The sequence below is a fragment of the Piliocolobus tephrosceles genome, chromosome 2 (genome assembly GCF_002776525.5).
Source record: "Piliocolobus tephrosceles isolate RC106 chromosome 2, ASM277652v3, whole genome shotgun sequence".
In the NCBI taxonomy this organism is placed as follows: domain Eukaryota; kingdom Metazoa; phylum Chordata; class Mammalia; order Primates; family Cercopithecidae; genus Piliocolobus; species Piliocolobus tephrosceles.
In genome coordinates this window covers 10,499,522-10,513,288 of record NC_045435.1, presented here as the reverse complement: position 1 = coordinate 10,513,288, position 13,767 = coordinate 10,499,522, and the positions used below count along the sequence as shown (strand labels likewise).

Below are 13,767 nucleotides of genomic sequence, written 5' to 3'. Positions count from 1 at the left end.
AGTCTCAGTTTTACATTGAACTGTAGAGTAGTTGTAAATTTAAAGTGATGGAGATGTGCAGTTTCAAAACACTGTATATGAGGATTATCAGCATGAAAAGAAGCATGCCATAGCAACAATAGATGGGAACTTTGGGGCCGCAAAAACAAGCTCTGCTTTTCTGCAGCCATGGACAGAAAAAAGCATGATTTATTCCCATTATTGGACAGTATCAAAAGTGACTGCCATAAAAAGTGATGAAAACTTCTTGAAAGATGGAAACCCTCTTCTGTTGGACAGAGATAAACAACTATTTTCTTGGATAGAATTCTTTAACTAGGATTATAGTATCTTTGGTCTTTTTAAAAATAAATGACTCATATTCTAATTTCTCTGTTTTATTTCTGTTCTTTTTTAAAAATTAACTACTCTTCAGGATTGGTTATTTTTTACCCCTTCATAATTAAGGAGCCTATATTCTGTATCTCTATGTTTACAATTAAATATTTTTAATAAAATTAAATGTAAAAATTGTGTTAATTTGTAAAATGTTGAAGATTCTCTATTAATTTAATAATTGCATTATGACCAGGAGGACTTTCCTCTAATTTTATGTGGGTGCATTTATATGTAGATTGCTATTATGAACTAATTCACCATGGAGATGTAGTATTAATATTATATGTATATAATTTTTAAAATTACCCTATAAAATAAATAGCATACATTACTTATGTAAATAATTTTTATTCATGAGGGTTGTTTGTTTTTCAAAAATTCTCTTTCATCTATTGAGGTGACTATAAAATTTTTCTATTTATCTATTCATGAGATGTGTTATAATAGTATATTTCCTTAGATAACTAATCTATGGTTTAATAAAGTTAAGTTATATGGCCTTCATGGATTGTTACCTTAATGTTGAATTCTATGTATTTTCTTAAATTTATTAAAAATTGGGATGAGGAGATTCTGTTGAATGCTATGAAGTATAAATATGTTTTGAGTGACATAAAGAATATAATAGTTATATGTACTGTTTTCTTGGATGGGAATTGTAAACAAGTCAGACTCAAAATTCTTACTGTTTTTGCTACTTTGAATTCAGCAAAAATGGTACTCATTTTTGTATAAAATAACAAGTGCATTGCAATATTAAGGAATGTTTAAAAAGAACAATAAAGTAGAAGAATATTCCTGGCAGATATTAAAATGTATTTGAAGGAATATATTTAAAATGTATAGTATTAACTTCCAAAGATACATATTCATCAATGTTACCAAGAAAAGAGGTTAAAAATAGACTAAATTACATGAAGTAGTAAAACAATAGTGAAATTAAGATTATTAATTACTGGGAAGAATAGACAGATTGTTTAATGTCATCATTATGTTGTAGGGGTTGATATTGGGGAGGAGAAGCAATACTAATTTGGGCATAGGGCAAGTATTGCAATTTCTTTCTTTTCTTTTCTCTTCTCTTCTTTTCTTTTCTTTTTCTTTCTTTTCTTTTTTTTTTTTTTTTTTTTGAGACAGAGTTTCACTGTTGTCACCCAGGCTGGAGTGCAATGATGAAATCTCAGTTCACTCCAACCTCTGCCTCCTGGGTTCAAGTGATTCTCCTGCCTCAGCCTCCCAAGTAGCCACCACGCCCAGCTAATTTTTATATTTTTAGTGGAGACAAGGTTTTGCCATGTTAGCCAGGCTGCTGTCGAACACCTGACCTTAGGTGATCTGTCCGCCTTGGCCTCCCAAAGTGCTGGGACTACAGACCAGTGTCTTAACTAAGCCCCAGAAGAGTCACCCTCACAATTAAATGTGAGTTGAATGTTGGAAATTAACATCCATTGTACCTTAGTGGAGAGATCTATTTGGGGAAAAGAGAATTCCCACAGAGTTTCTTGTTGCTTTAAAATGAAGCGTAAGGCAAAGTTATAACAGAATGAGGCTTACTTGTAGGATACAAATTAGGATTTTCATGAAAATTTATAACTGTTATGAAACAGTAACTTTTAAAAAATGATTTGCTTTCCTATTTCTTTATTTCTTAAAAAAAAAAAAAGAGGGGGGATGCATGTGCAGAAGTGCAGGTTTGTTACATAAGTATATTTGTGCCATCGTGGCTTGCTGCCCTGTTGACCCATCTTCTAAATTCCTTCCCCTCACCCCCCACCCCACAACAGGCCCCAGTGTGTGATGTTCCCCTCCCTGTGTCCATGTGTTCTCAATGTTCAAACCCCAGTTATGAGTGAGAACATGCAGTACTTGGTTTTCTGTTCCTATGTTAGTTTGCTGAGGATGAGAGCTTCCAGCTTCATCCATGCCCCTGCAGAGGACATGATCTCATTCCTTTCTATGGCTGCATAATATTCCATGGTGTGTATACGTACCGCATTTCTTTTATCCAGTCTATCATTGATGGGCATTTGGTTTGTTTCCATGTCTTTGCTATTGTAAATAGTGCTGCAATAAACATATGCATGCATGTGTCTTTATAGTAGAATGATTTATATTCCTTTGGGTGTATACCCAGTAATGGTATTACTGAGTCAAATGGTATTTCTGGTTCTAGATCCTTGAGGAATCGCTATATGTCTTCCATAATGGTTGAACTAATTTACATTCATACCAACAGTGTAAAAGCATTCCTGTTTCTCCACAACCTCACCAGCAACTATTGTTTCTTGACTTTTTAATAATCGCCATTCTGACTGGCATGAGAAGGTATCTCATTGCGGTTTTGCTGTACATTTCTCTGATGATCAGTGCTGTTGAGTTTTTTTTTTTTTCATATTTTTATTGACAACATAAATTTCTTCTTTTGAGAAATGTCTGTTTATGTCCTATGCCCACTTTTTGATGGGGTTGTTTGTCTTTTTCTTGTAAATATGTTTAAGTTCCTTGTAAATTCTGGATATTAGACATTTGTCAGATGGGTAAACTGCGAAAATTTTCTCCCATTCTGTAAGTTTCCCGTTCACTCTAATGATAGTTTACTTTGCTGTTCAGAAGCTCTTTAGATTAGTTAGATCCCATTAATCAATTCTGGCTTTTGTTGCCATTGCTTTTGGCATTTTTGTCATGAAGTCTTTGCCAATGCCTATGTCCTGAATGGTATTGCCTAGGTTTTCTTATAGGTTTTTATGGTTTTTGGTTTTACCTTTAAGTCTTTAATCCATCTTGAGTTAATTTTTTTATAAGGTGTAAGGAAGGGGTCCAGTTTCAGTTTTCTGCATATGACTACTCAGTTTTCCCAGCACCATTTAATGAATAGGAGATGCTTTCTCCATTGCTTGTTTTTGTCAGGTTTGTCAAAGATCAGATGAGTGTAGGTGTGTGGTGTTATTTCTGAGGTCTCAGTTCAGATCCACTGGTCTATATGTCTGTTTTGGCATCAGTACCATGCTGTTTTGCTTACTGTAGTCTTGTAGTACAGTTTGAAGTCAGGTAGTGTGATGCCTCCAGCTTTGTTCTTTTTGCTTAGGATTGTTTTGGCTATACCAGGACTTCTTTGATTCCATATGAAATTTAAGATAGTATGTTTTTCGAATTTTATGAAGAATATCAATGGCAGTCTGATGGGAATAGCATTGAATCTATGAATTACTTTGGGCAGTATGGCCATTTTCATACTATTGAATCTTCCTATCCATGAGGATGGAATGTTTTTCCATTTGTTTATGTTCTCTCTTATTTCCTTGAGCAGTGGTTTGTAGTTCACCTTGAAGAGGTCCTTCATATCCCTTATTAGCTGTATTCCTATTATTCTCTTTGTAGCGGTTGTGAATGGGAGTTCATTCATGATTTGACTCTCTGCTTGCCTATTGTTGATGTAAAGGAATGCTTGTGAATTTTGCACATTGATTTTATATTCTGAGACTTGGCTGAAGTCGCTTATCAGTTTACGAGGTTTTTGGGCTGATATGGGGTTTTCTAAATGTGAAATCGTGTGGTCTACAAACAGAGACAACTTGACTTCCTCCCTTTTTATTTGAATACTCTTTATTTCTTTCCCTTGCCTGATTGCCCTGGCTATAACTTCCAATACTATGTTGAATAGGTGTGGTGAGAGAGGGCATCCTTGTCTTGTGCTAGTTTTCAAAGGAATGCTTCCAGCTTTTGCCCATTCGATATGATATTGGCTAGGAGTTTGTCATAAATAGCTCTTATTATTTTGACATATGTTCCATCAATACATAGATTTTTTAGAGTTTTTAACATGAAGGGATGTTGAATTTACCGAAGGCCTTTTCTGCATCTATTCAAATAATTATGTGGTTTTTGTCTTTGTTTCTGTTTATGTGATGGATTACATTTATTGATTTGGGTATGTTGAACCAGCCTTGCATCCCAGGGATGAAGCTGACTTGATCGTGGTGGATCAAGTTTGTTAATGTGCTGCTGGATTCAGTTTGCCAGTATTTTACTGAGGATTTTTGCATCAGTGTTCATCAGGAATATTGGCCTGAAGTTTTGTTGTTTTGTCGTGTCTCTTCCCGGTTTTGGTATCAGGATGATGTTGGCTTCATAAAATAAGTTACGGAGGAGTTCCTCCTTTTCAATTGTTTTGAATAATTTCAGAAGGAATGGTCCCAGTTCCTCTTTGTATTTCTGGTAGAGTTCAGTTGTGAATCCATCTGGTCCTGGGCTTTTTTTGGTTGGTACACTATTGATTACTGCCTCAATTTAAGCACTTGTTATTAGTCTATTTAGGGATTCAGCTTCTTCCTGGTTTAGTCTTGGTAGGGTGTATAAGTCCAGGAAGTTATCCATTTCTACTAGATTTTCTGGTTTATTTACATAGAGATGCTTATAGTATTCTCCGATGGTGGTTTGTATTTCAGTGGGGTCAGTGGTGATATCCCCTGTATCATTTTTTATTGTGTCCATTTGATTCTTCTCTGTCTTCTTCTTTGTTAATCTGGCTAGCAGTCTATCTATTTCATTAATTTTTTCAAAAAAACAGCTCCTGGATTCGTTGATTTTTTTGGAATGTTTTTCATGTCTCTATTTCCTTCAATTCTTCTCTGATCTTAGTTATTTCTTGTTTTCTGTTAGCTTTTGGATTAGTTTGCTCTTTTCTCTCTAGCGCTTTTAATTTTGATTTTAAGATGTTGATTCAAGATCTTTCTAGCTTTCTGATGTGGGCATTTAGTGCTATAAATTTCCCTCTTAACACTGTTGTAGCTGTGTCCCAGAAATTCTGGTATGTCATCTCTTTGTTCTCATTGGTTTCAAAGAACTTGATTTCTGCCTTAATTTCATTATTTACCCAGGAGTCATTCAGGAGCATGTTGTTCAATTTCCATTGAATTGAGTGGTTTTGAGTGAGTTTCTTAATCCTGAGTTCTAATTTGATTGCACTTTGATCTGAGAGACTGTTTGTTATGATTTCAGTTCTGCATTTGCTGAGCAGTGTTTTACTTCCAATTATGCGGTCGATTTTAGAATAAGTGCCAAGTGACACTGAGAAGAATATATATTCTGTTGTTTTGGGGTAGTGAGTTCTGTAGATGTCTATTAGTTCCACTTGATCCAGAGCTGAGTTCAAGTCCTAAATATCTTGTTAATTTTCTGTCTTGTTCATCTTTCTTGTACCGACAGTGGGGTGTTAAAGTTTTCCACTATTATTGTGTGGGAGTCTACGTGTCTTTGTAGGTGTCTAAGAACTTGTTTTATGAATCTGCATCCTCTTGTATTGGCTGCATATATATATTCAGAATAGTTATCGCTTCTTGTTGAATTGTTGCCTTTACCATTATGTAATACCCTTCTTTGTCTTTTTTGATCTTTTTTGTTTTAAAGTCTGTTTTATCAGAGATTAGGATTGCGATCCCTGCTTTTTCTTTTTCTTTTTTCTTATCTTTTTTTTTTTTGCTTTCCATTTGCTTGGTAAACTTTCCTGCATCCCTTTATTTAACCAAATTGCCAGTCTGTGTCTTTTAATTGGGGTATTTAGCCCATTTACATTTAAGGTTAGTATCGTTATGTATGAATTTGATACTCTCATCATGATGCTATTTGGCTATTTTGTACACTAGTTGATGCAGTTTCTTCACAGTGTCATTGGTCTTTATATTTTGGTGTGTTTTTGCAGTGACTGATACCGGTTTTTCCTTTCCATATTTAGTGCTTCTTTCAGGAGTTCTCACAGGGCAGACCTAGTGGTAATAAAATCCCTGAGCATTTGTTTGTCTGTAAAGGATTTTATTTCTCCTTTGCTTGAGAAACGTAGTTTGACTGGATATGAAGTTCTTGATTGAAAATTCTTTTCTTTAAGAATGTTGTATATAGGCCCCCCACTCTCTCCTTGCTTGTAGGGTTTCTGCTGAGAAGTCTGCTGTTAGTCTGATGGGCTTCCCTTTGTAGGTGACCTGGCATTTCTCTCTGGTTGCCGTTAACAGTTTTTTCATCATTTTGACCTTGGAGAATCTGATGATTATATGTCTTGTGGATTATCTTCTTGTGGAGTATCTTAATGGTGTTCTCTATATTTTCTGAATTTGCATGTTTTCTGTCTTGCTAGGTTGAAGAAGTTCTCCTGGATAATATCCTGAAGTGTGTTTTCCAGCTCATTTCCATTTTCCCTGTCTCCTTCTGGTACTCTGATCAATCATAGGTTTGGTTTTTTTATGAAGTCGCATTTTTTTTGGAGGCTTCGTTCATTCTTTTTCATTTTTCTCTATTCTTGTCTGCATGTCTTATTTCAGTAAGGTTGTCTTCAAACTCTGATAACCTTTCTTCCGCTTGGTCAATTTGGCTGTTGATACTTGTGTATGCTTCACATAGTTCTTGTGCTATGTTTTTCAGCCCCATCAGGTTGTTTTATGTTTAAGGTACATAAACTGGTTATTGTAGTTAGCAGTTCCTCTATCCTTTTATCAAGGTTCTTAGCTTCTTTGCATTGGGTTAGAATATGCTCTTTTAGCTCATCAAAGTTTTTTATTACCCATCTCCTGAAGTGCTACTTCTGTCAATTTATCCATCTTATCCTCCATCCAGTTCTGTGCCCTTGATGGAGAGAGGCTGTAATCATTTGGTTGAGAAGAGGCACTCTGGCCTTTTGGTTTTCAGCATTTTTGCATTGATTCTCATCTTTGTAAATTTGTGTAGTTTCGGTCTTTGAGGCTGCTGACCCTTGGATGGGTTTTTTTAATGGGGGCCCTCTTGTTGTTATTATTGTTGATGATTATGCTCTTGTTGTCCCTTTCTGTTTGTTTGGTTTTCTTTCAATAGTCAGGTCCCTCTTCTGTAGGGCTATTGCAGTTTGCTGGGGGTTCACTTCATGCCTTATTCATCTGATTTGCTCCCCTGCCTGGAGATATCACTCAAGGAGTCCGGAGATCAGCAAAGATGGGTGCCTTTTCCTTCTTTTGGCACCTATGACCTTGAGGGTCACCAACCTGATATCAGTAGGATCACTCCTGTATAGGGTATCTGACAACCCAGTTGGGTGGCATGGGGAGCAGGACTCGTTTAATGAAGCACTTTGTACCTTGGTGGAGAAGGTGTGTTTTGCTGGAGGGAAACCCACTAGTCTGGGCTGCCTGGGTTCCTCAGAACTACCAAGAGGAAAGGTTAAGTCTGCTGGTCTGCAGAGACTGTGGCCACCTCTTTCCCTAGGGGCTCAGGCCCAGGGAGATCCAAATTCTGTCCCTGATCCTCTGGCTGGAGTCGTTGGAGATCCTGCAGGGAAGTCCTGCCCACTGAGGAATGATGGGTCGCGGTAAGACCTTAAGAGGCATTCTGGCTGCAGACTGCCACAGCCGGTGTGTTGGGCTGTGGGGACAAGTCTTGGGACCAAGCAGTCCAGCCTGCCTGACTCTAGCAGGGGAAAAAGCAGCCTGGAGCTATAGAAATGGGTGCTGCCCTTCCCCCATCCAGGGAGCCTAGTGTGGCAGGCAGTTGCCAGACCCAGTGCTGGTTGCTGCCCCTCTGTCAAGGAGCTCAAAGGGCTTAGACAGCAGGCAGCTGCAGATGGTGCTGGTCGCCCCTCCCTACAGGAGTTTGGTAGGCTTAAGCAGATTCCAGCTGAGAGGCTGTAAGAATCTGCAGATTCCGGGGTTGGGAGGCTAGGCCCTGGTGGCATGGTTTCATGAGTGGGATCTGTTGATCCACGGGTTGCTCAGTTCCACAGAAAAAGCACAGTTTCCCTGGCTGCGTAGCATGCTCACTCACCGCCTCACTGGGCTGGAGGAAAGTGACTCCCCTTCCCCTTGTGGCTCTCAGGTAGGCGGCCACACCCCTCTGCTCTTCCTTCTCTCCATGGGCCATGCTAGCCTTCTAGTCAATTTTGATGAGATAACCTGGATACCTTGGTTGCTGTTGAAGGATTCACATGCTTGCTTGCTTTTTTTTTTTGATAGGAGCCTCCAAAGGCCACTGCTTCTGGTTGGCCATTTTGGCCCCACCCCGAAAGAGTAACTTTTGAAGAATAAAAGCAAAAGAGAAACATTACTAAAGTGTTAAAGGATTACATTTACAGCCAAAATGTAATCACAAATGTTTTTGTGTGTGTGTGTGTTTTCATTAAGAAGGCATTGTGTTGGTATGAAATATGGGTTCTGGTCAATCAAAGGGAAATTCTAGATTATTTGTAATATCATGTAATAACTTAGAGCAGAAATTGGCAGACCATAGCCTGATTGCCAACTCCAACCCATTTTTGTAAATAAAGTGTTTTGGAATACAGCCAAATTCATTCATTTACGTATTGTCTGTGTCTGCTTTCAAGCTATAGTAGCAGGATTGAGTAGCTGTGTCAGACACCATATGGCCTATAAAGCTTAAAATATTTACTATCTAGTCATTTACAGATAATATTTGCATACCTCTGCTTCCCCATAGGCAAATTAATGCATATCTGGAAAATACAGTTATCAAACTTATTTTTTTAGCCATATATTAGTGGGTAGCATTTTTGTAATTAAATGTAGAACCTCTACTGGAAATATTTTCCTCAAAAGGTAACCATCTTTTTATTCAGTCATTTATCTTTTTAAAAAAAAAAAAAAACTTATTTATTTATTTTGAGGCAGAGTCTCGCTCTGCTGTCCAGGCTGGAGTGCAGTGGCAACCTCGGCTCGCTGCAACCTCCACCTCCCGGGTTCAATCGATTCTCCTGCCTCAGCCTCTGAGTAGCTGTGACTACAGGCACGTGCCGCCAGGTTCAGTCATTTACCAAAGCATCTATGCTAAGTAATATACATTCAAAAGCATTCAATAGAGGATTTCATATTGTTTCGTCTTAGGAAAGAATTTGGTTTTTATTAAAATGCAGAAATATCTGAGAGAGGAGATTATGTTAATAAAAAATGTAGGGATGTGTCTGTGGTACGTGTGCGTGCGTGCGTGTGTGTGTGTGTATGTATTTTCATCAAGGAGTGTTAGGTGCTTGCTACTGACTTGTAACCAAAGTAAGGTTTGGCTGTATGCCACCTGAAAAGACAAACACATAAGAAGTAAGGTTTCATGGAAGAAAGCAGCTTTATTCAAGTGTTGACATCTTGGGAGACGGCCAGACTCAAGCCTCAAAAAGCCATCTTAAGTTATCAGGCTGCATAAGGGGATTTTCAGGGGGAAGTTTGCATGGAAACTGTACAGAAGTGTACATGGTGCAGGTCTGCTTGTTGTTTTCCACTGGCTAGTTTAAGTAACAGACTATCCAGAGGCCTGGTTGGCATCATCTTAGTAGGGATCAGGTTAGGGATTAACTGCACAACTGTTTCATCTTGAAAGGGAGAAAATTGAAACTGCTATCTCTACCTCATGTCTGGATTGTTGTAAGATTAGCCTTTGGACATTTCAAGCAAACAGGTAGTTAGAGATATGGGTATCAAGAAACAAACAAGGGAGGGATTATCTTTAGAGTAAGCTAGCAAACTGGCTATACTGGTTACATTAGGAGACATTTCTCAAGGACTCTTTAATACTAGTTAATTCTCTCATTTTATGTTTTGATTAATTGCGATGACAGACACTAAAAATGTGTTTGTGATTTGTTTAACTTCTATTTCTTTTTCAACTTATATTTTAGATTTAAGGGATGAATGTACAGGTTTGTTTCATGGGTATATTATGTGATATAAATGATCCCATCACCCAGGTAGTGAGCATAGTACTCAATAGTTAAGTTTTTCAACCCTTATCCCCAACCCCACTCCTTCCTCCAGTAGTCTTCAGTGTCTGTTGTTGCCATCTTTATATACATGAGTACCTAAGATTGAACTCCAACTTATAAATGAGGACATACTTACTTGTAAGTATGGTTTTCTGTTTCTGCATTAATTTACTTGGAATAATGGCTTGCTGACTTATCTATGTTGCAGCAAAGAACATTATTTCTTTCTCTTTTTTGTGGCTGCGTAGTATTCCATGATACATATATACCATATCCTCTTTATCTACTATACAGTTGGTGGGCACCTAGGTTGATTCAATGTGTTTGATACTGTGAATAATGCTGTGATGAACTTACAAGTGTATGTCTTTTTGGTAGAGTGATTCATTAAAAAAAAAAAAAAAACCCAGTAATGGGATTGTTGAATCAAATGGTAGTTTTGTTTTGAGTTCTTTGAGAAACCTACAAACTGCTTTCCACAGTGGCTGAACCAATTTACATTCCCACAACAGTATATAAGTTTTCCCTTTTCTCTGCAGCCTCACCCAGCATCTCTTTTTGCTTTTTTTTTTCTTTGAGACAGGGTCTCATTCTGTCACCCAGGCTGTAGTGCATTGGCATGATCACAGCTTACAGCAGCCTTGACATCCCCGACTCTGGGCTCAGATGAGCCTCTCCTCTCAGCCTCCATGGTAACTGGAACTACAAGTGTGTGCCACCTGCCCAACTAATTATGTATATTCATATATAATTAGTTATATATATATAAATAACTAAAATACATATACATATAATTTATATATATATATATATATATACACACACACACACACACACACTTTTTTTTTTTAAAGAAACTGGGTTTTGTCGTGTTGCCCAGGCTTGTCTCAAACTCCTCGGCTTAAGCAATCTGCCCCCTTCGGCCTCTCAAATACTGGGATTACAGGCATGAGCCACCACACTGGACTTGTTGTTTTTTGCCTTTGTAATAATAGCCCTTCTGACTGATTTCAAATGGTATCTCGTTATTGTTTTGATTTGCATGTCTCTCATGATTAGTGATGTGGAACATTTTTCGTATGTTTGTTGGCTACTTATATGTCTTTTGAGAAGTATCTGTTAGTATATTTGCCCACTTTATTTATTTATACTTGTTGAATTGTTTTAGTTCTTTACAGATTCTGAATATTAGACCTTTTTCAGATACATAGTTTGCAAATATACTCTCCCATTCTGTAGGTTGTATGTTTGGCCTATTGATAATTTCTTTTTGCTGTCTAGAAGCTCTTTAGTTTAATTAGGCCTCACTTGTCAATTTTTGTTTTTGTTGCAATTGCTTTTGAGAACTTAGTCATAAATTCTTTCTCAAGCCCAGTATTCAGAATAGTATTTCTTAGGTTTTCTTCTAGAATTGTTGTAGTTTGAGGTCTTATATAAATGCATTTGTTGAAAAAAGTGTGAGTTAGTGGTTTATATTCTTTGTGTGAAAGTATACACAACATCAAATTATAAATACAATTTAAATTATATTTTACTTAGAAATGATAAAAAAGGATTTTCTGTGAACCATAGACTAAATTTCCAGTAGGTTCTCATTTTTTCTCCCTACATCTATATTCTATTGTACTTTTAGCAATCCTAGATATCTGTTTATTAAGATGTGATGGAGGTGTAATATTTACTGTGTACCCACTACATCCTGAGAAACCATGAATTGCCATTAATTATCACAGTCTCTGTGAAACAATATACAAGTCCTTGGAACACAGTATTATTTATAATTGTGCTGTTGCTTATATGAAGGGATGTACACTCACATGGAGGCCATAAGTGTATATATACTTTGTTTACTTAGCTTGTTATGAAATATGTTTAAAATGGGTGTTCTTTGAAATTTTTCCAAAATTGATAATCTTGAATAAGAGTTTTTTAATGAAGATATTTCTAAAATAAGGGATGTATCTTACCTGCTTAAGGTATAAATAAGAACCTTTAGTTTCAACCAAAATAATAGTTATATTCAAATTATGAAGCACGTTTATGCATAGGAGTTTTATGTTTTTGTTTTTGGCATGGGTCTTCAGTAATGCCTCCTGCAAACTCATCATTATTGTATATTGTCATTACCTTATTTTTGTACTTCTCTCTCTCTCTCTCTGCCCTCTCCACCACCCAATCTGTCTTATTTTGGCCCTTTAAAGAACTTAATTTATGCTGAATGGTTAATATTTTATCATTATGTTTATTTATATTTGAACTTACTTATACAGTATACTTGATTAAACTTTCCTGTAAAATGTCACTGTATTTTCCCATTTTATACCCCTTGTCTTTTAAGATAAACAGAGATAAAAAGATAGATATTCATCACATTCATTCTAGTTCATCAAAAGTAAGAATTTGGAAAAATTATTTGCCATTACATATTTAAATGATTTTTCAGAATTTTACTGTGGGCATTATTATCTACTTCTTGAGGAGTATCAGTCTACTTCATGCTCTTCACTATTCGAATGGGGTCTTGTTCTCCAAGCAGAAGAGCTCCTTCATTCCTTCATTCATCCCTCTCTCCCTCCCTTCATATCTCTCTCTTTCTTCCCTCCCTTCCTCCCTCCTCTCCTCTCCTCCCTCCCTCCCTCCTTCGCTTCCCTTCTCTTCCTTTCATTTCCTTCCTTCCTCCCTCCTTCCCTCCCTCCCTCCCTTCCTTCATTTCTCCCTTTTTCTTCTCTCCCTTCACATACTTCCTTCCCTCCCTTCACCTCCTCCCTTCCCTCCCTCCATCCTTCCTTCTCCCTTCCTTTCCCTCCCCTCCCCTCCCCTCCCCTCCGCTTCCCTTCCCTTCCCTTCCCTTCCCTTCCCTTCCCTTCCCTTCCCTTCTCTCCCCTCCCCTCCCCTCCACTTCCCTTTCCCCTTCCCCTTCCTGTTCCCCTTCCCCCTTCCCCTTCCCCTTCCCCTTCCCCTTCCTGTTCCCCTTCCCTTTTCTCTTTCTGTTATGGTATAAATATGCAAAATTTGTTTGGAGGAAATGGAGAAAATTATTGCTTAATATGTCTCTTCTTCCATTAAACTTCTTTCTGTATATGTATACTTGGCATTCTTAGGAAAGGACTGTGATGTTGAAACATAAATTAGCAATGCTTGCAGAATTTAATGATCTGCCTGTGAATGCAAAATATATCATGTAATAGTTCTGTACCTACTAATGAAACATTGAAGAGTTCAGCATTGCACCTAGAATGTTTCTTTAAATGAGTATTACTTCAAAGGGATGATGACCAAAGTATTTAAGAATTCCTAAAGGATCAGAAATTCTTTTTTGAGATAATTTTCCTTAACATAATAATGCATGTTTATTTATTTGCTGTCTGACGGCCATGGAGTAGTGGTATTTTATGAAAAAAAGTCTTAATTTTGCTGTGACAGCCTCTTTTCCCAGAAGATGAGCATATCAAGGTTTGTCTTCTATATATATGTAAGCTAGATAAAAGTGTTAATTCTAATTGAAATGGTTGCTTTAGTAGATTTAATGAATGCTCCACAGACAAGTAGATTAAACTGAAAATTATTTGACACAAGTTTTATCGTTGCAGAAGAAAATAATCACCAAAATCATTGTCTCCTCTTGATCAAATTTAACTCGCTTGTCATAGAAAATTATAAATTGAAGT

General features: G+C 37.1%; 1 protein-coding gene across 2 annotated transcripts in view; it reads left to right on the top strand.

Annotated features, from left to right (window-relative positions):
* The window catches only part of EPHA6 (EPH receptor A6), a 941,742-nt gene that overhangs the window by 166,458 nt on the left and 761,517 nt on the right, over window positions 1-13,767 (top strand). The window contains exon 4 of one of the 2 annotated variants that reach the window (XM_023216076.3): window positions 8,346-8,463. The exons of the other annotated variant lie outside the window; for it this stretch is intronic. Coding sequence (XP_023071844.1) covers window positions 8,346-8,410 — 65 coding nt within the window. The 3' untranslated portion in view covers window positions 8,411-8,463. Of the gene's footprint in view, window positions 1-8,345; window positions 8,464-13,767 lie in introns of those variants that run through there. 2 annotated transcript variants of the gene reach the window in all.